Source organism: Dama dama, chromosome X, assembly GCF_033118175.1.
Source record: "Dama dama isolate Ldn47 chromosome X, ASM3311817v1, whole genome shotgun sequence".
In the NCBI taxonomy this organism is placed as follows: Eukaryota; Metazoa; Chordata; class Mammalia; order Artiodactyla; family Cervidae; genus Dama; species Dama dama.
Window position 1 is genome coordinate 57,697,201 of NC_083714.1, and position 22,318 is coordinate 57,719,518.

Sequence of the window (22,318 nt, forward strand, 5' to 3'; positions counted from 1 at the left end):
ACCTCCGTCATGAGAACCAGCGTCAGTCAAAACCTTGACCTCAGTTGCTGGCCTCCTGAACCAACATGGTTCATAGTTTGAGCCACCCAGCCTGTGTGACCCTGACACAAAACCCTTTCTCCAAAGAAGACCCTTTCTTCAAAGACGACATAGATGGCCAACAGGCACGTGAAAAGAAACTCAACATTCCTAATTAACATCCAAATACAAATCAACACTCCAATGAAGTATCACCTTACACTGATCAGAATGGTCATCATCATAAAAACCTGTGAAGAATAAATGCTGGAGAGGGTGCAGAGAAAAGGGAACCTTTGTACACTGTTGGTGAAATGTAAATTGGTACAGTCAATAGGGAGAACCGTATGGAGGATCCTTAAACAACTACAAACAGAACTACCAGATGATCCAACAATCCCACTCCTAAATATATACCTGGAAAAGACAGAAACTCTAATATGAAAATATACATGCACCCCAATGTTCATTGCAACACTCTTTACAGCAGACAAGATATGGAGGAACCTAAATGTCCATCAGCGGATGATTAGATAAAGAAGGAAGAAGATGTGGTTTGCGCACACACACACATGCACGTGCGTGCGCGCGCGCACACACACACACACAGGAATCCTTCTCAGCCACGGAAAATAATGAAGTAATACCATCTGTAGCAACATAAATGGACCTAGAGATTATCATATTAAGAGAAGTAAGTCAGAAAGAGAAAGACAAATATTGTATGGTATCACTTATATGTGGAATCTAAAAAGATGCTACAAAAGAAATTATTTACAGAGCAGAAACAGACGCAGAGAACAAATTTATGGTTACCAAAGAGGAAAAGCAGGGGAAGCGATAAATTAGGAGTTTGAGATTAACAGATACACACGACTATGTATAAAATAGTACTACTGTGGTGCTGGGGAAGACTCTTGAAAGTACCTTGGACAGCAAGGAGATCAAGCCAGCCCATCCTAAAGGATATCAACTGTGAATATCCATTGGAAGGACTGATGCTAAAGCTGGTCACCTGATGGGAAAAACCGACTCACCTGGGCTCTGTCCTCTCCGCCCCTGAGTCCCCACTCCTCACACCAGGTCCCCAGTCTCTCAGAGACCGGGATGTCAGGAAGTCAGGACAGGTCTAGTGTGTTCCTCTCGCCCCAGGGGCTCCCAGGGCTGACAACAGAGGCGGGAATCTGTGGGGTCCCTTCAGTCCTCGTCAGGGACCTCATCTTGTCTCTGGGTAGGTCTTCGGATTCTCTCCTCTCCCCTACTAAGCCCCCAGCCCTTAAACCAGGACTCCAGTCACCCTGAGAACCAGATGTCAGGAAGTCTGCTCCCTATATCAGGACCCCAGTCTGAACCCCGTATGTTAGGAAGCCAGTTGCCTATACCAGGTCCCCAGTTTGAGACTGGATGTCAGGAAGTCAGCCCCCTATACCAGGTCCCCAGTCTCTCTGAGACCTGGATGTCAGGAAATGCAGCATACGTTCATCCACCCTATGTCCTCCCAGAGCCTACTCTGCTTTGGGGTTCAGGGTCCCCTCAGTCCTCCCTCAGCATCCTCACCTTGACCCTCCAAAGAACTAAGATCTTCCCCTCTGCCCATCTGAGGCCCTGCCCCTTCTGACAGTTGCCTAATGTATCTGAGACACAGATGCAGAAGTCAGAACAGATTACCAAGTGCTCATCCCACCAGCAGGGTGGCTCAGGGCTGACAGCAGGGGTAGGGATCTGTGGGGTTCCTTATAATCTCCCTCAGGGACCTCATCTTGAGCCCTGGCAGATCCGGGGATGCCCCCTGTGTTGACCAGAGGTGGGACCCTCACATCAAGGCTCAGCGAGCACAGAGGGTGGATGAGCTCATGCTGCATTACCTGGCATCCAGGTCTCAGAGAAACTGGGGACCTGGGAGAGGGGGCGTGTCCTCAGGTGAGCAGAGGGAAGAAGCCCAGCTCCTGCGGAGTTTCAATTTGGGGACTCTGAGCGAGGACTGAGGGGACCCTGACCTCAATCAAAAGAGACCTCAGAGAAGCCTGTAGCTGCTGTTGGTCCTTGGCGGCCGTGGGGTGGGATGAGCCCAACGTGCGTGGTCTCACTTCCTCACATCCGGATCACAGACTGGGGACCTGGTATGGGGGCTGACTTCCTGACATCCGAGTCTCAGACTGGGTACCTTGCATATGGGGTGGGGCCTCAGGTGGTCCAATTCCCAGATCCGGCGGGGTGTCAGGTTGAGGACCCTGAGGAGGAGAACTAGAGGACCCTGGACCCCAATCACAGGACACCTCAGAGAAGCTCGTTTCTGTTGTCAGTCCAGGGCAACCGTGGGGGTAGAATGAGTGCAGCAGGCATGGTCTGACTTCCTGACATCCGGGTCTTGGAGAGACCGGGCCCTGGTATAAGGGGCGGGGCTTCAGTTGGCGAGAGCCGAGAATCCCGGGTCCTGCTCGGAGGCGAGGTGAGGTGCCTGAAGGAGGGCTGAGGGGACCTTGCGTGAGGACCGACGGAACCCCACAGATCCCCGCCCCTGTAGTCGGCCCTTGGAGAGCTTTGGGTAAGAAGAGCACACTGCCTGTCTGCCTTCCAAACATGCTGTTCTCAGAGAGACTGGGGATCTCGTGAAAGCGGCACGGTCTCAAAATGGCGGACGGGACAGTCCCCGGTCCTGCCTGGAGTCCAGGCTGCATGCGACGATGGAAGGAGGCAGAAAGACCCCAACAGGGAGGCAGGGATCCTGGCCCTTATGTGGACTCTTGGAGGCCGTAGAGCGGGGTGAGCAGTTTCTTGGCCTCTGGCTTAGGGACCTTCGGAGGTGAGGTTTTTCCGGCGGAGGGTGGAGACTTTAGGTCGGCAGAGGCTGGACTCCCCAAACCCGAGGGAGGACTGAGGAGACCCCCGCCCCTGTGGTCAGTGCTGGGAGGCCAAGGCAGGACGTGAGGAGGAGTTGAGGACTGAGCATCTCCCCAGCCTAGGACCCACAGGAAACCCTGGGTAGGTGTGGCTGCATGTGGAGCCCCTCAGCGCTTTCTGTTCAGGCTCGGACCTTGTTCAGAATTTCCATGCAGGTCCTCAGAGGGGAGGGACCAGGTCGTGCTAGGGGAAAGGTGAGCACTACAAGGGAGCCCTGAGGGGACCTCCTACCACACAACTTGGGGGACCTCACAGAGTCTACCCCTCGTACTGTCATGGAAGGCTCAGGGCTGTGCCACAGGATACCGCAGAGCTGCCCCCTCCCTTTCTTTCACAGGAGCTCCAGGAACCAGGAGAGGAAGGCAGAGGACTGAGGCTCCAGTCCTGAGGTCAGAGGGCAGAGGTGGTCCAGGCAGTCCCAGGAGTCAAGGTGAGGAGGGTGCCCTGAGTGTGCACCAGGAGCTCCCCATCCCAGAACAGAGGGGACCCCACAAGGGCCTAATCCCCCACCTTGTCAGCCCTGGAAATCTCAGACTGTGCTGACTGCACCATGGGGAGACACCTCACTTCCTCTTTCAGGTAGCCAGCGGACTGGCTGCCCTGGAGGCTTGCCCCTGTGAGGTCTGAGAGCACCCCTCAAAAGGAGACCTGTAAGTGGCCCGTGTGAGACCGCCCAGGGTGTGGATCTCAGCTGAGGCCATTCACAGCCCCTCTCTCCCCTAGCCTGGCCTGTGATCCCCATCTATTCCCCTGCCCCACTCCTGTCTGTGGTTTGATCCCAGGCATCGCGCTCGTGGTCGAGATGAGTGAGCTGAGCAAGCCCGAGGAAGACTTTCAGGACCTTGGCGAGGCCCAGTGCCCAGTGAATGTGCAGCTCTTGGGGGCTGAGGCAGGGGTGGCTGCATCCGCCTCAGCCTCCTCCCTCACAGTGTCCTCCATAGCCACTGGGGAGTCCTTGCCCCAGGAGGCTCTGAAGGAGATGAAAGCTAACCTAATAAAGTTCCTGCTCTTCAAGTATCTAGCCAAGGAGCTGACCTCCCAGGCGGAAATACTGAAGAAGGTCCTCAGGGATAACCAGGAGCACTTCCCGGTGGTCTTCAGCCAAGCCTCACAGTGCCTGGAGCTGGTCTGTGGTGTGGAGGTGAAGGAGGTGGACCCCAGGGAGCACATCTACGTCATGGTCCCCAACCTGGGCCTCACCTGTGATGTGATGCTGAGCGGTGGGCAGAGCATGCCCAAGGCCGGCCTCCTGGTGCTGATCCTCAGCCTGATCATGAGGAATGGAGACCGCGCCCCTGAGGAGAAGGTCTGGGGAGCACTCAGCAGATTGGGTGTGTGTGTTGGGAGTGTGCACTGTGTCTTTGGGGAGCCCAGGACACTTCTGACACACGTGTGGGTGCAGCAGGGGTACCTGGAGTACCGGCAGGTGCCTTACAGCTACCCTGCTCGCTATGAGTTCCTGTGGGGTCCCCGGGCCTATGCAGAGACCAGCAAGCGGGAAGTCATGGCATTTCTGCTCAGGGTCAAAGAAAGGGCTTCGAGGGCCTTCCCACCCCTGTCTGTAGAGGCTGCAAGGGAGGAGGATGAGGCTGCCTGAGCCAGAGCAGGATCCAGGTGATCCTTCCCTCTGGGATTGAAGACGGAGCGGTCAGCCTTCTCAGTAGTGAGGCCCTGGGGCACTTTGGGGAACCAGTGTATAGCATCTTTGGGTTCCTGTTCTCTATGATGACTTGGAGATTCACCTGTTTTCCTTAGAAAAATTTCAAACTTTGCTTGTTTTCATAGAAGACTAAATAAACTTCAGTGTCTTAGCTTCATGAATGATGCTGATCACAGTGTGTTTGTGCTTATCCAGTTCATGAACAAGAGTTTTGCTGTTTTGTAAAAGATATTGGAAACTCTTCCATTGTGTTTTGTGGTCCTGAACAGAATGGAGTGGAATTGGAATTAGAAGTGTTTTGGAAAAGTGGGCTTACTTAGCAGTAACATTGATGGGGGACGAACTAGATGATAAAAATAATTGTAGAGAATTCATGCTTCTGTCCTTCTTGTGTGTCATTTTCAAAAACTAAATTATCTCTTGTGCATTTGGATTTGCCTGGGTTATTTAAGGAAGTAGCAGATAATTAATTGAGCCCCCTGCTCACTGGCTCGTGTATTCCAAAGACCTTTACGGAGCCTCTGCTCCGTGAAAGGCTGGGTTTGCAGTGGGGACACTAGGAGAAGCAGGACACCCCCACACCTAGAGCGATGCTCTAGTAGCCCTAGTCACACAAAGAAGGTGGAGAGAAGTCCCCTAGTCCCACTAAACAAGGCAGCATGGGGCGGGGCAGTGAGGCTCCAGGAGGAGCACTGGAATGTCAGTATCTGAGCCAGGGTGTTCTGGGGCTTTGGGAAGCTGGGTTCCTTCTGTGGGAGGTCATCGTGATGAGGCTGCATGATGGCATCCCTCAGACCTGCCGACAGTGTATCTTGGGGGTGACAGGAAAGTCTGAAATGAATCATTGGTGTGAGGTGTCCTTTTGCATCTTGGATAAAACACAGAGAGATCTCTTTCTGGGGTGGGAAGGAAGGGGTCCTGACAGTTGTTGCATTGCTGTTAACCACAGGGGCAAAGGAGGTGTTTTCTACCACTGCCCCACCATCTGCGCAGAATCCTGGAGAAATGTGAATGTTGCTTTGAAGCATGGCCAAGTATTCCCTGGGTTGGCCCTCTTCTCTCTGTCCTGGGAAAGCTGATTACCAATATATTGAAATGAGCATTTACTTGGTCATCTGGACTTTATTTTGGCCACTTGTGAGCATGGTCTAGATTTCAGAGGGGTGAAATGAGTGAACGTGGAGAAATCCTGCTGGCTGACTGGATCCTGGGAACTTTGATTCCCAGCCAGGAAAGACACTGTTTCCCACCCCCTCAAACACACACTAACAGCCAAATTGAATAATATAACCTCTAGGAGGAGAACACACAGAACAGCAATTTTGACTGGTTTTCTATTCCGTTTCCTATTGAGCTGCCAATCCTATGAGGTGTCTTGAAAACAAAACTGTTTCCAGAGGAGAGAGGGACAGAGTCTAAGATCTGAATAACACGAGAAATAAGTGCTAGCCAGGAAAGATGCAACATCCACCAGCGTCCCCGGGTTCACGCAGGTTCTGCTGCGTGGAGACAGCAGAGACTCACAGGCTAAGACTGTGCCTGGCATCAAATGACAGGAGCGAGTTCTGGGCCTAAGGAACTGGTGAGGTCACTGCAGTGGGGTGTGCGTGTGGGTGCAAGGGGCTGAAGGGGCAGCTCTAAGGGGTAGCTCTCCCTGCTGAGTGCCAGAGAACAATGGGAACAGGAGATGTGATTCTGGCCACACATGTGGTCACTGCCACATAGTCAGTGGACACTTGGAAAAGGTGGAGAATTTCAAGACCCATGTGACCTGCTCAGACTCTCTTCCCCAAAACATAGGAGATTTTGTCATTTTTTTTTTTTGAGATTTTGTCATTATAAATTCTAACTGCTGCTCTTTGTTGAGCATCTGTTAGGCAGTGTGGAATTGGAGAGATGTTAGGTGCTCCACCACCTCTTGTCTTCCTCTCTCCCTGCACACATGGGGACATGAGCCTGCCAGGCCTCTTAGGAAGGGTGATGCCATGACCCATGATCAGTGAACTTTGAGAAGAAGCATTTTTGTCATGACCATTTGTTTTGAAGGGACACAGGCACCTGGGAGTTAATCCTCAAGTCAGGACAACACTAAGACACAGAGCACTCCGAGTGAGGTTTTTCTTCCAAAGACTAAAGTCCTGCACTTCTGACCCTTGAGAGAGGCTGCCCGCAGGGTGCTGGCTACAGGAATTCCACGCACCCCCAACCCACAGCATGACCCCACCCGCGCAGAGCTGCACTGTCAGTCCCCTCGGGATTCTGCTCGGTCTCCACTGGGAGGACAGCAGCCAGCTGTCAAAGGTCCCCGTTGGAGTTGGGAGCATCCTTCTCATGGGCCCCAGCCACGAGCCCCCCCCTGCCCCGACACACCCCTGCTGCCCACAGTGCCCCCACTCCCTCAGAACCTGGCCTTGGGTTTTGTCCTACCTGCCCCCCACTGAGAGTGGCTTAGGCCCTGGTCCTGATGACCTCATGTGTGTATCTTTATCTAGAAGTCCCAGAGCAGCATCCCCTTCCACGGTGCTACAGGTGGAGTTGGCGGGACTTGGCTCTCCTTATGGTCGGTCAGTAGTAATCATTGCCGTGGGTTCATGGGGCGCATCTCTATGATCCCGAGGTGTATCAGACCATTCACTGTGGAATCCCATGTGTTGGAGAAAACTCAGGGTCTTCTAAATGTGACTGTAAGGTCATGGCTTTTGAGCCTGAGTATGAGAGGCAAAAGGGTGTCTGGTCAGCCACCCGCAGAGCCAACTAGGAGCCAGTCAGGCTGTTTGAACAGAGGACAGGCTCTAGCAGATGGCAAGGGTGGTACCCAGGACGCCCTCCTAGGTGCCAGAGTCTCCAGACTCAAATGAGGATTTGGAAAGGAACCAGGCAGGAGCGGACACTGAGGTCCCAGGGGTGGAGGCTGCAAAGAGTCGGCTGCCCCAGAGAGGTGGAAGCAGCAAGCCCCTGGAGATCCCATCTGACCTGCCCAGGGCTGGTCAGGAGAGGGAGTGGGGAGGAGATGCTGCTGCAGGTGAGCTGCCTCCCTGGCCTCCATGAGGACATCTGTGCTCTGAGGCCAAGGCCAGGACCACAGCCCCGGGGGGTCACTCCAGGATGGACATGTGACAGCCATCATAACAGGTACTCCTCATGCCCCTTATTGGATATGACTGTTAGGTGTGGATGGGATCTAGCTCTGGGTACATAAGAACCTCAGGCCTTTGGCTGCTAGGAGGCCCAAACTGCCCCCTGCCCCCACCGACTTATCTGGAGGTCATTTTCAGGATCCAACATCTTCAGCAGCCGCCTCTGTGTGAAAACACACCACCCTGTTCCCAAGCTGATCTTGCCCAGGCCATCACCACTTGGACAGGCGCCTCCCCTGGCTTAAGGATTCAGTGAATGTTCTGCTCCTCTGAGAAGTCCCTGTGTTTCCTCGTGGCTTCCCTGGAGGCTCAGTATTAAAAAATGTGCCTGCAATGTGGGAGACACAAGTTCGATCCCTGTGTGGGAAGATACTCTGGAGGAGAAAATGGCATCCCACTCCACTCTACTTGCCTGGGAAATCCCATAGACTGGAGCCCAAGGGCATGGGTGGGCTACAGTCTGTGGGGTCACAAAGAGTCGAACATACTGAGTGACTAAGCACGTTCACACATACGCACAGCTAAAGTGTTGCTCTGGACCCTTGTTTCTTTGGCAAGACACTGACCCCTGCCTGGACCTTGTCAGACATCTGTGGCAAATAACACTGGCAGACGTCTTAAAGTGGTTTTTGAGCAATACAGGGTTCTAGGTCTATACCTGGCCTCGATTGGTGGCTCTTGTCATATCCAGGGAAAACATCTATGAGTTTGGATAAGGGCAGTGTTTGTGGGGCTTGAGAAAAATTGGATCCAGAGATGTTTCTGTGGTGGAAGAGGCTCAGTTAGTGTATTATATGAGACTGGAGGTTAAGGGAGAGGAAAAGCTAAAGATAATTTAGGAAGGGTTGTTTCACACTTGGAAGTTCCGTGTGCTTGTGCTTGGTTTCCTTTCTATTTCCTTTTTTAACATACTCAGCATGTTTTGCCATAAGTTTCCTTGTGTCTTTTATTTTGAAACTGTCAATAGACTTTATTTTGACCATTTCCTTTGTAATCCTTTAAGATTTGAATAATATTTGTGAAAATAGTGGAATTCTCATATGCCCTCTCCCAGTTTCCCCTATTCCTAATATCTTACATTAATATGATACATTTATTACAATTAATGAGGAAGTATTGATGCATTATTTATTATCAACTAAAGCCCACACTTTACTCAGATTTCTATAGGTTTTACCTGCTCCAGGATCCTGGCCAGGAAACCACCCTAACATTTAGTTGTAATGTCTCCTTGGGTTCCTCTTAGCTTTAACAGTTCTTTGTTTTGGATGATCTTGACAGTTTTGATGTTTTGAACAATGTCCCTTGATTGGGAGATTTATCTGATATTTTACTCATGACTAGTCTGGGATTACGAGTTTGGGGGAGGAATATTACAGATGTAAAATCCCATTCTCATCACAGCATAGCAAGTGTGTATTCTATTAGTACAATTCATCATTGGTGATGCTCTCATTGATCATGTGGCTGAGGTAGTGCTTGTCAGGTGTCTATGCAATAAAGTGATTGCTTTATGTCCCCTTTCCATCTGTCCTCTTTGGAAGAAAGTCACGATGTATGGTCCGTGGCTTCAGGGGTAGGGAGTTACGCTCCAATCTCTAGAAGTGGGAGTGTCTGCATAAACTGGAATTTTTCTCTGTGGGAGATTTGTCTATCCTTGTTTGTGAAATTAAGAAATCATTAATTTTTCTCAGTATGGACTCATGGCATTTATACTACACTTTGGGTTAAAATCCAATACAACGTTATATATTTTTATTTTCAAATTGTTCTCAGATTGGCTATTGGGAGTTCTTCCTGTCAGCTGCCTTTGTAAATAACTTTGTCATATCCCTGGACATTTTGCTTCCTTTTTTGAAAAAATTTTGAGTACTTTTTTTCACATGCTGCAAAGATGCTCCAGGCTCATTTTCCATATTTCCTGATCCAATTCTAGAATCATCAATTTTTCCATGGAACCCCTTGTTCCTTTTATTGTCAAAAGGTATTGGCAAATCTCGATCTGTACACTCATTGTGTTCATTGGTACTGAAGGGTCATTGGTCAGGGGACCTCTTGGTTGAGAGAGCAAAGAATTATAGATGTACTTCCTATCATGTGTTTATGTATATATCTAGAAATATTTTAGGTGGTAAAGATTCCATGGATATGACACCAAAAACAAAGGCAAAAAAAAAAAAAGAAAGACATATATAAATTGGACCTGATCAAATAAATAAATAAATGAATAAAAGTCTGTGAATCAAAGAACACTATCAAGGAAGCTACCATATGATCCAGCAATTCCACATCTGAGTGTACATTCAAAAGGAAATGAAAATAAGATATCGAAAAGATATTTTCACTCCTACATTTATTACAGCATTGTTCACAGTATCCAAAATATGGATACAATCTTAGTGTCCCTCAGTGGATTAACGGATAAAGAAGATGTGACATAGTCAACATATTCTGCCATTTGCAACAACTTGAAAGGAGCTTGAGGGCATTATGCTAAGTAAAATAAGTGACACTGAAAAAGATAAATACGGTTTGTTATCACTTACATGTGGAATCTAAAAAGGACAAACTGGGACTACCCCGGTAGTCCAGTGGCTAAGACTCTGCACTTCCAATCCCGGGAACATGAATTTGATCCCTGGTTGGAGAACTAAAAACCCACATGCTGAGCAACAAGGACAAAAATAAAAATAAATTTAAAAAGGACAAAGGACAAACAGAGAAATGGGGAAGAGAGTGGTGTTTACAAAGAATTAGGGGATGGGGAAATAGGGAGAGACTGTTCACAGGGTACTAGCCCACACTTAGAATACTAACAAGTTGTGGAATCCAGTGTACAGCAGGATGCTTGTAGCTCTATTCTGCATCAAATGCTTGACTGTTGCTAAGAGAGTAGAACTTCTACATTCTGAACACACACACACACAGACACACACAAATGTGATAGAATGGAGGTGGTAGCTAATACGATGTCACCATTTATAAATGTATCATATCAACATGTCAAGATTTTTGCTTGAACTCCATCCCTCCTTGCTAGCAAGGCTTCTCTTCTAGTGGAGTAAACATAACTGCAATGGTGGTGTCATTCACCCATGTGATACTTCCAGATTGGAGCAAGAAACAGTGTGAGTGAAATTTTAAACGTCCCTTAGGAGCTACTGTCGCTTCTGGCTCCAGTACAGCATCCCACATGACACTCCCACATCCCACAAGGATTCTGCAGATCAGAATCCTTTTCTGCTTGTTCTAATTTCTTAAAGTTGGCATCTGTACACTGTCAGGCTTTTTAAATTTCAAATTCCCTTACCTTCCCTGACTCAACAGCAGGAATACCTAACGGGACTAGAGGACACATGCAGGTTAAGAATCGCTTTCCTGGTTCAAAGATCGATTACTCAGAAAGCGTCACCTCTCCCCCCACATGCAAATAGAGAACAATGTGAGTCCATTCCCCAGCTTTGACGATTACCACCACACAGTCAAGTTTAGTAAACACCACATGACAGAGCAAGATGCAACAGACCAGCAGACATGGGTGAAGACTGTCTAACAGTATCTCCATAGAGCTCTGCTCTCCTAAAGTCCGATTCTGAATTTTGCACCTGCCTATGGCCCTCATGTGTAATGGGTCTTGTATATTTTCATCAGTTGAACTGTCTTTGAAGTGAACTTGAAACACACTTGATTAATCCTTCACAAAGGGATGAATTACTCTTGGTTCCAGTTATCTGAATGAAGCAATACAAAGAGAGACCCACCTGCCTTGGATTAGAGCCAAGACCTCCCCGCCCAGGAGTCAGGAGCCAGAATCACTCCCAAAGACATGAGCATCTATGTTGCAATATCTGTAGAGATAATAAACAGAGACTTTCCTTCTTGATGTAGAGGAACCTTTGTTCTAGGTCACATTGCCCTGACTGTGGGCTTCCCAGGCTATTTCCCCCACTCTAGGTTTGAACGCAATGTCCAGGTTTACAGAGGCCAGGACAATGGCCACTCTACCCCTGCTTCGACTTACCTGGGTCTTTCCCACTCTTCCTCCATAAAACACTTTCTCCCAACCCCTGCCAGATGGAAGGGGCTGCAAAGAGAACTGGCTCTCCAAGATGAGATCTTGAGGACACCCTTTTCCCCCTCTTGGAACTGGAGAAATGATCTCTAACATAGTAACTTCATGTCTCCCACCAAGTGTTAGCAGTTGCTCCTGTGATGAGTAAGCACCAATGTCTTCAGAAGCTGTGCTGAACTGAGAGTGGCTGTGATTGATTTCCTAGAACTCCATCACTTTCTTGTAGGAGTCCATGAAATTGTCCTTTTATTTGAGAAAAGGACCATGATATTCAAGTAGCTGTGCACCCCACCCTTAACTCAGTGGACAGTCAGAGTGTCCTGCACTGTGTGGAGCTCAAGAGTAAAGTGGTGAGGGATAAAGAGGGACTCGTGGTTGCCACAACCTAGTTGGATGTTTTAAATTATTTTGGCCACTCAGCATGCAGGATATTAGTTCCCTAATGAAGGATCAAACCCACACCCCGTGCGGTGGAAGCACAGAGTCCCAACTACTGGACCATGAGGGAAGTCCCTACAATATTCTTAACCAGGATGCCTCAAAATTGTCAAGGTCATCAAAAAAAAAAATAAAAAAACCACGAAGGTCTGAGAAACTGTCACTGCAAAGAGAAGTTTAAGGAAATATGACAGCTACATAGAATGTGGTATGCTCGATGTGAAATGATCCTCTAACAAAAAAGAACATGGGGTAAAGACTGAATATTAAAATATAATATAAGCTAATTACTATTATAATATTATAATAAAGTAAATCGATCAATTAAGTAACAAATCATAAACATTAAATATGAATACATTAAACACAAAATTATTATGTATATAATAAACCATAAAATACAAAATCTGCCTATCTCACAGAAAATATGGCGTACAAAGTCAAAGGTATTTACAACTTAGCCATTACTGGGAAAGTTTGCTGATCCCTGTAATAAAGCAAAATAGCATGAATATACTGAGGGATTTATAACATGGGTAGAAGCAAAAGCCCCAGGCCCAAATCTGTAACCCTGTGGTGGAAGACTCATTAATAGCATGGCAGACACCTAAAATTTTGAGGGAGGGTGGTATTACTCTTTGTAAAGAAAACTTCTGTGAGAAGTGACTGTTGCACTATTTTTGTATTCTCTCACCACTTGGTCATCTAGGCGAATCCATTCAAGGGAAGTACACAACAGAGTGAGGAAACTAAACCCACCCACCCCCCCCCCCCGCCACTTTGAGTGAGAGGACCAGAAGGAGAGCCTCCTGGTAGCCAAAGAGTGAGGGCAGAGAGTGGAGAAGACCAAATATGAACAAGGGATTCCAGCAAGCTGTAGGAACTCCTAAGTTCGACCTGAGCTGTGCATGTAGGACTCTCACCAGAGGCAGAATACCAGAAGCTTGGAGAACTGCACCATTCCCCAAGGGGCAGGCTGGGCCCTGTGTGATTCACAAACACTATGCATCTAAGTATCACTGTATCAACCAGAGCAAAATGCACATTTATTTCAAGCACATGGGAAACATTCACCAAGATAGCATCCTATATCATCAAAACTAATTGAAAAAATTTAAATGATGCAGACTTTGTTCTCTGACAAGAAAAGAATGAAACTGGAAGGCAAACAATATGGAAGGAGAAGAAAAATCTCAAAACACTTAGAAATTAATCAACCATCCATAGGTCAAAGAGAGATTCTCAAGGAAGCAGAAACTGCACTGGGATGAATTAAAAGGAAAGTGCAATGTATTACAATTTATGGGATGCAGCTAAATCAGTGTTAAGAGGGAAAATTATACCATTTAATGTTTAGATTAAGAAAGAATAAAGACTAATAGATCAATAATCTATGCTTCCACCTTAACTTAGAAAAAGAAGAGAAAACTTTACCCAAAGCAATCTGAAAACAAACAAACCAAAAACACAAGAGGGAAAGAAAAAAAACTAAAATCAAAAATAAGGAAAGGAATTACGGGGAAAAAAGAAAACTGATTCATTGAAAAGATCAACAAATTGATAAAACTCTAGCCATATAAGCAAAATTGAAAAAGAGAAGACAAATGACTAATATCAGGAATGAAATGCTGACTAGCACTACAACTCTATAAGCCCTACACTAAAGATGGTGGAAGGATAAAAAGGAAATACTAAGAACAAATTTATGTACAGTAGATAAATTCAAGAACTTAAATAGAATTGTACAATTCCTCAAAATCCAGAAACTACCCAACACACCCCTGATGAAATGCATAACCTGTATAGTACTACAACTATTAGTGGGAGATCAGAAAGTGTTCGCTAAATAATGTCTTACTCACAGCTCCTCCAATCTAGTTGGATCAACTTTATTTGGCTCCCAATACATGAAACAGGTCAACATGACCACAAACACAAACAGGAGCAGTGACAAATACGCCTCTGCAAACATCTGTAGGAGAGGTGCCTGACACTTACATAGCCAACAGAGACAGAACTATTTTAACCCATGGGTAGCTTTATTTTTTTTTCCATTTATTTTTATTAGTTGGAGGCTAATTACTTTACAATATTGTAGTGGTTTTTGTCATACATTGGCATGAATCAGCCATGGATTTACATGTATTGCCCTTCCCGATCCCCCCTCCCACCTCCCTCTCTACCCGATCCCTCTGGGTCTTCCCAGTGCACCAGGCCCGAGCGCTTGTCTCATGCATCCAGCCTGGGCTGGTGGTCTGTTTCACCCTAGATAATATACATGTTTCGATGCTGTTCTCTCAAAACATCCCACCCTCGCCTTCTCCCACAGAGTCCAAAAGTCTGTTCTGTTCATCTGTGTCTATTTTTCTGTTTTGCATATAAGGTTATCATTACCATCTTTCTAAATTCCATATATATGTGTTAGTATACTGTAATGGCCTTTATCTTTCTGGCTTACTTCACTCTGTATAATGGGCTCCAGTTTCATCCATCTCATTAGAACTGATTCAAATGAATTCTTTTTAATGGCTGAGTAATATTCCATGGTGTATATGTACCACAGCTTCCTTATCCATTCATCTGCTGATGGGCATCTAGGTTGCTTCCATGTCCTGGCTATTATAAACAGTGCTGTGATGAACATTGGTCATAGGCCTATTTTTTGTGCTTAGGTATCTATCACCTTACTGTCTTGACCTCTCTGTTGCTAGAAGGGTGGATTTGCTAACCAAACACAGTCTCAGGTCCTTTTGACTTAAGCAAAAGTGAAACAGAATTACTACATACTCGTTTCATACACTCACTTTTGTGTAATAGTGACAGGAAGGCCAGGCCTGGAGTTCAGACTGTGCGGGCACTTGTTTCTTGTGTACTGACATTTAAGATATACACTATCAGGGAAGGGCCAGAATGTTTATCCTGTTACAAGGGTCAAAGGTCTCTGTGTCTTGATATGTGCCAGAGAATACTTTAGGAAAGACTGGGTTTTATACTTCTGGAAGTCATCAGAATATTGTACTACTCCAAACCTAACTTCCCTTCCTATTGTGCCTGGTTGGTCATTTCCTCCTAAATGCCACTTTCGTTACCCAGCACTTGGAGGACATGGGCTCAGATTGTCATTTTCTGAGGAGTTCTTTCTTGCCATCATTTTGTTCTTTCACAGCAGTCATCAGATTTTCACGAAAAATGGGATTTTTTAAAGCTACCCATGGCAGTTCTATTTCCAGTATTTTTAGATAGAAATGCAATATTGCACATGACCATAGTTTAGGGAGTCCATAATACACAATGTGGATGCTCATCTGGTGTTTTCAGCTCCTCATGAAGACTTCATGCTTTCTTGGGTTTGGGGCCATGATGTTGAGCAGTCACTGGATGGAGTTTGACCTGAAAGAATAAAGAGAACACAGGTGAGCTGAAAGGGTGTCTTATTGAAACACTTTGACCTCAAAATGAGCAAAGGATTGTTCTTAGATGGGAGTTTAAATGCTGCCCTTCTTTTGAGGTATTCGTAAGTACATCACAAACTGAGAACATTTAAGCCTTCCTCATACCCAGTGAGGATAGTATAGAAGAAAACAGATCCAAATCCCACACCCAAAAGGAACTGAGGAGGATGAGAGGAGCCCAGGTGTGAACATGTCACTCTGCTGCTTAATTCTCTACCACCCATAAAAGAAAAAGCTTCACAGGTGTTGCCAGTGGAAACAAACCTTTCTGCCAATGCTGGAGACATAAGAGATGCAGGTTCGATCCTTGGGTTGGGAAGATCTCCTAGAGAAGGAAATGGCAACCCACTCCAGTATTCTTCCCTGGAGAATCCCATGGACAGAGGAGCCTGGAGGACTACAATCCATAGCCCTGCAAAGAGTCTGCCACGACTGAAGCCACTTAGCATGTAAAATAAGGTCCACACCCCTTCCTCTGATAATCAGGGTCCCTCTAAGTTGGACGCAAACCCCCATATATTCTCTGTTTACACCATGATCCCATTTATTGCTTTCCATGTTGGAAGACTTCTGTTTCACTGCAGGAAACAGGGCTTAATATTTTTTGTTGGGTTGTAATTTGTGTCACAAGTTAGCCATTGTTAATAGTGATTTCTGGGCTGGTTATTTAGGAAATGATCCAAGTGCTAGCTTCCTCTCTTCCTTATTTCTGCCTCTGAGCTCAAGAGAGGAGAAAACCTGACAAACACTCCTTCAGCTAGGTGATCAAGGTAAATATCAGTGGTGATAAATCATGTTGATAGAATGTACCCTTGATATGATGTGATAAGAATGGCACTTTGTCTCTCTGGTCTTCCTCCCCAAAACACATTATCACAGTTGAATACTTTGGACTAACACTTATTTTTATGATGACTGGATGTTGATTTTTATTTGATGCTTTTCTGTATTGACATTGGTCTGATTTTTCTCAGTCAATCTGTTATTGTAATAAGGCAATCCTGGGCTTATGCATTCCCAGATCCATCCCTCATTCCTCCTTGCTCTGTTCTAGTGTATACAGGAGCCGACTCCAACAGGCTGCAGTCGAACTAGCAAACAGTTGGCTGCCATTTTGGTTCAGCTTACCAGAGGCACCAGCAGGAGATTAGAATCCTGGAAGACAGAGAAGTCAAAGATTTTTCTCCTTCCTCTGACTTCTCCCCTGGTGGCTCAGATAGTAAAGTGTCTGCTTACAATACGGGAGACCCGGCTTCAATCTCTGGGTCAGGGAGATCTCCTGGAGGAGGAAATGGCAACCCACTCCAGTACTCTTGCCTGGAAAATCCCATGGAGAGAAGAACCTGGTAGGCTACAGTCCATGCGGTGGCAGAGAGTCGGACATGACTGAGTGACTTCACTTTCACTTTCTGCATCAGGTGGCTTGTCCTTCAATGGTTCCATATTCTCCATGGCTCCTGCCATTCAACCATGAGATTGACCCATCCTGGCTCTGAATCCTGTTGAATCCAACACCCAAGTTCCAGTAACACGATCTCCTTTCTTTGTCCTTCCATCCTAGAGGTGAGTGATTTCCTCATGTTGCTAATAATTGGGTTTCCCAATTCTCTCCTGCTTGGCTTCTTACCACTTTTGCAACCAACCTCATGCATTAAGTTCCCTCCATTTTACATATTTGCAGTGGCTACTATTTTCCTGGACAATCCTTGGCTGTTACATGCAGCCAATTATAATGACTGATCTTCTAGTGTTAAACTCCTTTGCATTCCTGGCATAAACCCATCTCTGTCACCAGCAGTTAAAAATGTTTGTCTCTTCTGTAATTAATAAAAATAATAATAAAACAAAATACCCCTGGGCTCTGAAACTTTCCCCAAATAAAGTATCTTTCACCATCATCTTCAGAGCCTTCTCAAAACTAATTTTTTACACTCACTCGTTTTGGGGTATATATTGAAAAATTCAAATAGCATACATAATAGAGTGATTTAGTCAACTTGTAAAAAATTCAAGCAATATACATGAAGTTAAATAGCATGGCTTGTGTAACAGAGTCAAAATGATACTCAAAGGAAAATATATAACCTTAAATAGATGTATTAGAAAACAAGAAATATTTAAATCACCCAAGAAATGCAAGAAGCTAGGTAATGAACATCATATGAAACCTTAAGTAATAGAAGGTAGGGGATAATGAGGATAAGTGTAGAAATAATGAATTAGAAAGCAGTAAGGCCAAACAAGAAATGCCAATTACTTGAAAATATTTATGAAAAAGGCATTTTTTCCAAAATATGACCAGATACTAAAGAAAAAATATAACATGTAAACAATATAAATTAAAAGTGTATAAACTATAGATGCAAAAGATATTTAAATGTTGTAAAAACACAGCAAATATGTTATATGATTCCCTCAAGATGAGCAAATGGTGATCAAGGAAAATTTTCTCCGTACGAAAGTATTTCAGGTAATAAGCTAAAATTGAATGAGAGAATTTGAAAATTGCCCCTCTGCAACCTCCAGTGGGTAAATGAAGGTGAGGATCATCAGTGACTGCCAACTCAGCACAAAGGACAACAGGCATTATGTTCTTCTTAATGGAAGTACATGGTGTCACCTAGGTAGCAGGCTTGTAAATAAACAAGTTAATCAAGCATCCACCTTTTACTACCAATTTAAAAAACTGTTGAGGGGCCAATCTGATTTCGGTGTTGATGATCTGGAGATGTCATGTGTAGAGTCTTCTCTTGTTTTGTTGCAAGAGGGTGTTTGCTATGACCAGTGCATACTCTTGGCAAAACTCTATTAGCCTTGCCCTGCTTCATTCTGTACTCCAAGGCCAAATTTGCCTGTTACTCCTGGTGTTTCTTGACTTCCTACTTTTGCATTCCAGTCCCCTATAATAAAAAGGACATCTTTTTGGGGTGTTAGTTCTAAAAGATCTTGTAGGTCTTCATAGAACTGTTCAACTTCAGGTTCTCAGTGTTACTGGTTGGAGCATAGGCTTGGATTACCGTGATATTGAATGGTTTGCCTTGGAAACAAACAGAGATCATTCTGTCGTTTTTGAGATTGCATCCAAGTACTGCATTTTGGACTCTTTTGTTGGCCATGATGGCAGAGACATTACTTTGTCAACAAAGGTCCGTCTAGTCAAGGCTATGGTTTTTCCGGTGGTCATGTATGGATGTGAGAGTTGGGCTGTGAAGAAAGCTGAGTGCGGAAGAATTGATGCTTTTGAACTGTGGTGTTGGAGAAGACTCTTGAGAGTCTCTTGGACTGCAAGGAGATGAGAGGTCAACAGGCAGGAAGGCCAGGGGTCTCCAAACGGAAGAAATAGGCTGTAAGTGCCAGACATTTTTATCTCTCTTAAGCGGCAGGAGGAAACAAACCAGCGATATTTTTTTCTTCTCTATACAAATTTAAAAGGAGGTTTCTCTTAAAATGCTGTGTTGCCATTACACCTGGTTTCACCTGAAGCTAACTATTCTCAAACCTTGAGTTAACCAATACATTTTTTATGGAAATGTTTATCGTAAAGCTATGTTAATTTACCCCAGACTCTGTAAGTTCCGCCAAGTGGCCTAACCTACTTACTCAGATATCGTTCCCCTAATCTATGTAAACGAAACTATTTGTTTGGTAATCTGCCCTTCTACAAGATTCAAGTCAATCGTTTTATGGCCAGGGATGAATTATCTGGTGCCATTCTAAATTCTAAGACATTCCTTTCTTTTCATTAACAGACTGTGAGTGACTATATAACTTACAGCTAAAGACTAGGAGGTGGGTACTCTTTCCTCCCCCTTCTGATGCCTATGTCAGAAGCTTTCTCTATCTCCTTTATACTTTAATAAAACTTGATTACACAAAAGCTCTGAATGATCCAGCCTCGTCTCTGGCCCCGGATTGAATTTGTCTCCTCCGGAGGCCAAGAATCCCACGTCTTATTGTTCAGCAACAACCTTTCAGAGATCCAACCAGTCCATCCTAAATGAGATCAGCTCTGGGTGTTCATTGGAAGGACTGATGCTGAAGCTGAAACTCCAATACTCTGGCCACCTCATGCGAAGAGTCGACTCATAGGAAACGACCCTGATGCTGGGAGGGATTGGTGGCAGGAGGAGAAGGGGACGGTAAAGGATGAGATGGCTGGATGGCATCACCAACTTGATGGACATGAGCTTGGGTAAACTCTGGGAGTTGGTGATGGACAGGGAGGCCTGCCATGCTGTGATTCATGGGTTTGCAAGAGTCAGACACGACTGAGTGACTGAACTGAACTGAACTGAACTGAGGGGCCAAACGTGCTAAATGACATCAAACTGTTTCATTCAACATAATCTATATTATGGGAAACTTGAAAAATACAAAACCTGCTTTTTTTCACAACAAAAACTATAGGAAAAGAAGATGATGCAAAAAGTTTCCCTATTGATTGAAAAAGACTTAAGGAACATAAAAAAAAATTTTTTTGAGTTGATTTCAGAGGCTTTTCAGAATGAATATGGTCCTTCTGGTTGTTGTGATACAAACAAACTAAAAAACAAATTAAGGTATAAGATAAATGTGGGAAATTGCTATATATCTGCTCTTGTTAAAACATTTAAATTTGGGGGAATGATCATTGTTTTGGGTTTATGTTTTATAAAAGACTCCTTGTGTTTTAGATATGCATACTGACATACTTAGAGATGAAACACCCTGATGTCTTGGACTACCTTCACATTAGTCCATTGGCAGAGATGTGGAGAAGGTAAAGGTACATTGGAACCAGATTGGCCATGTACTGCAGATGATTGATGCTGGCTGCAAAGTATATTGGGTCCCTTAAGCCATTCTCTATTGCTGTATGTGTCTTGCAGTTTCTCTTATAATAATAAAGTTTTATTATAACTATCATGCAATTAAATTTGAAATTCTGGGTGAAATGGACAATTTTATTTTTTAAACGACCAAATTGGTCCATAAAGAAATAGAAAATTTTAAACAATCCGAACTTTAACTGTACTCAACACCCAAGCTACCCTCTGATGTTCCAAGACAGGCAGTTTGGATGGCCAGTTCTACCAATCGTCAGGGAAAGTTAATCACCATCTTCAGTAAACTCTTGTGAAGCACACAAGAAAACTGGGGAATTATTTATTTTCTCAGACTAGCTTTCCTTTACCATAAAACCAGATGAGTACCCCCACTCCTGCCATGCAAAGAACACTTGACCAAAGTTCACCCACACAGTAGCAAATATCCTAAGCAAACTAATAGCATATTCAGTATAGCAGTGAATTACATGAACAGACAGGTTATGGCTAAAGAATGAAAATATGATTCAAACTAGAAAATAGCTCAATTATAATTCTCCAAAATAGTAAATTAGGGGAAATCATTGAAGCATGTCAATGGATGTGGAAAAGCCTCTGAAATCAATTCAATATGAGCACAACTTTAACAAATTAAGATTAGAAAGGAACTTCCATTTCCTAATATCTACAGCAAACATACTTAAATGTGAAATGTTTGATGCATTCCCATCAGAGTGCCAACAGCCACCAGGCCCTGCAAGCTCTGCCCAGTCCCTCAGGCGCATCCTGCAGCCCAACACATGGAGCTCCCCACACCCGCTCGCCTCCCAGATGAAGAACTGAGGCCGGGGGGCTTGGGCATCTTCCCAGGACCAAATGCTAGTGAGGGCCAGGGTAGGCTCAGAACCCTGATCTCAATTCCTCTGGAGACCCCTCCCTTCCCGCCCACCCCAGGCCTCGGCCTGACCTTCCAACTTCTCACACCTTCCTCCTCTCAGTGCTATACGATGCCTCTGCCTCAGAGGTGACAAAAAGCAGGCCCGTGGAAGGAAGGGGACAAGGAGAATCAGAAGTGCTGTAGGGCTGCTCTGGGGTTTGCTGAGAGCTGACTCTACCGGCGGCCAGGATTTCTTTCCAGTCCCAGCACCTCCTGTGTGAGGGCAGTGCCCTGTTCCTGCTGCTGCCATGGGACCTCCTGCCTAACTGAACCTGCCAGGCTGAGCAGCTCCTCGCTGCTGCCCCTGCTCAATGCTGCACAGGAGGATCTCCTGTCCTTCCCTAGACAGAGCATTCCGACTCCCTGAAGAAGTCCTCTGGCTGTCCCAGCCCTCACTCTGGAATCCCTCTGACATCTACAGTCCCTTTGCTTTGGCTAGTAAAATTTAGACACCTGGTAATCCTTCTGGGCAACTTTAACACATTCTCCAAATGCTTTCCCATTTGGTGTGTGAGCGCTCCCATTTGCCATGTAATCAGCTGGTACCTTGGACATAAACCTGAAGTTAAAGAGAGGGATTTTTACTCTCACCGCCCCCGACATTTGCAGCCAGATTTTAATGAGTGTCTTTGAAACTGGCCACCGGACCCATGCCCAGATGAATGAGCTTAGTAGGTGGTCAAAATCCAAAGCCTCCACCTTACAGGATAGATGAGGAAAGACCCCAGAAGTGGAGCCAAGGTTTTCAAAGCTGAACTCTTGAAAAGTGAGGGATCCTGCTCTGAGATGAAAATATAGTTCCTTGGTAGCTCAAATTTTAAAAGAAAAAATAATTAGCCAGGCTTCCTTGGCCTCTTGTCTGGTACCTGACCCACAGGAAGGTCATGGTAGTCAGTGT

General features: G+C 45.4%; 1 protein-coding gene across 1 annotated transcript; it reads left to right on the plus strand.

The window, feature by feature from the left end:
- The first annotated feature begins 3,721 nt into the window (after window positions 1-3,721).
- On the plus strand, window positions 3,722-4,516 carry LOC133053158 (melanoma-associated antigen 10-like). Its single transcript, XM_061138037.1, has one exon. The coding sequence runs from the start codon at window positions 3,722-3,724 to the stop codon at window positions 4,514-4,516; it is 795 nt and encodes a 264-aa protein (XP_060994020.1).
- Window positions 4,517-22,318: the final 17,802 nt, after the last annotated feature.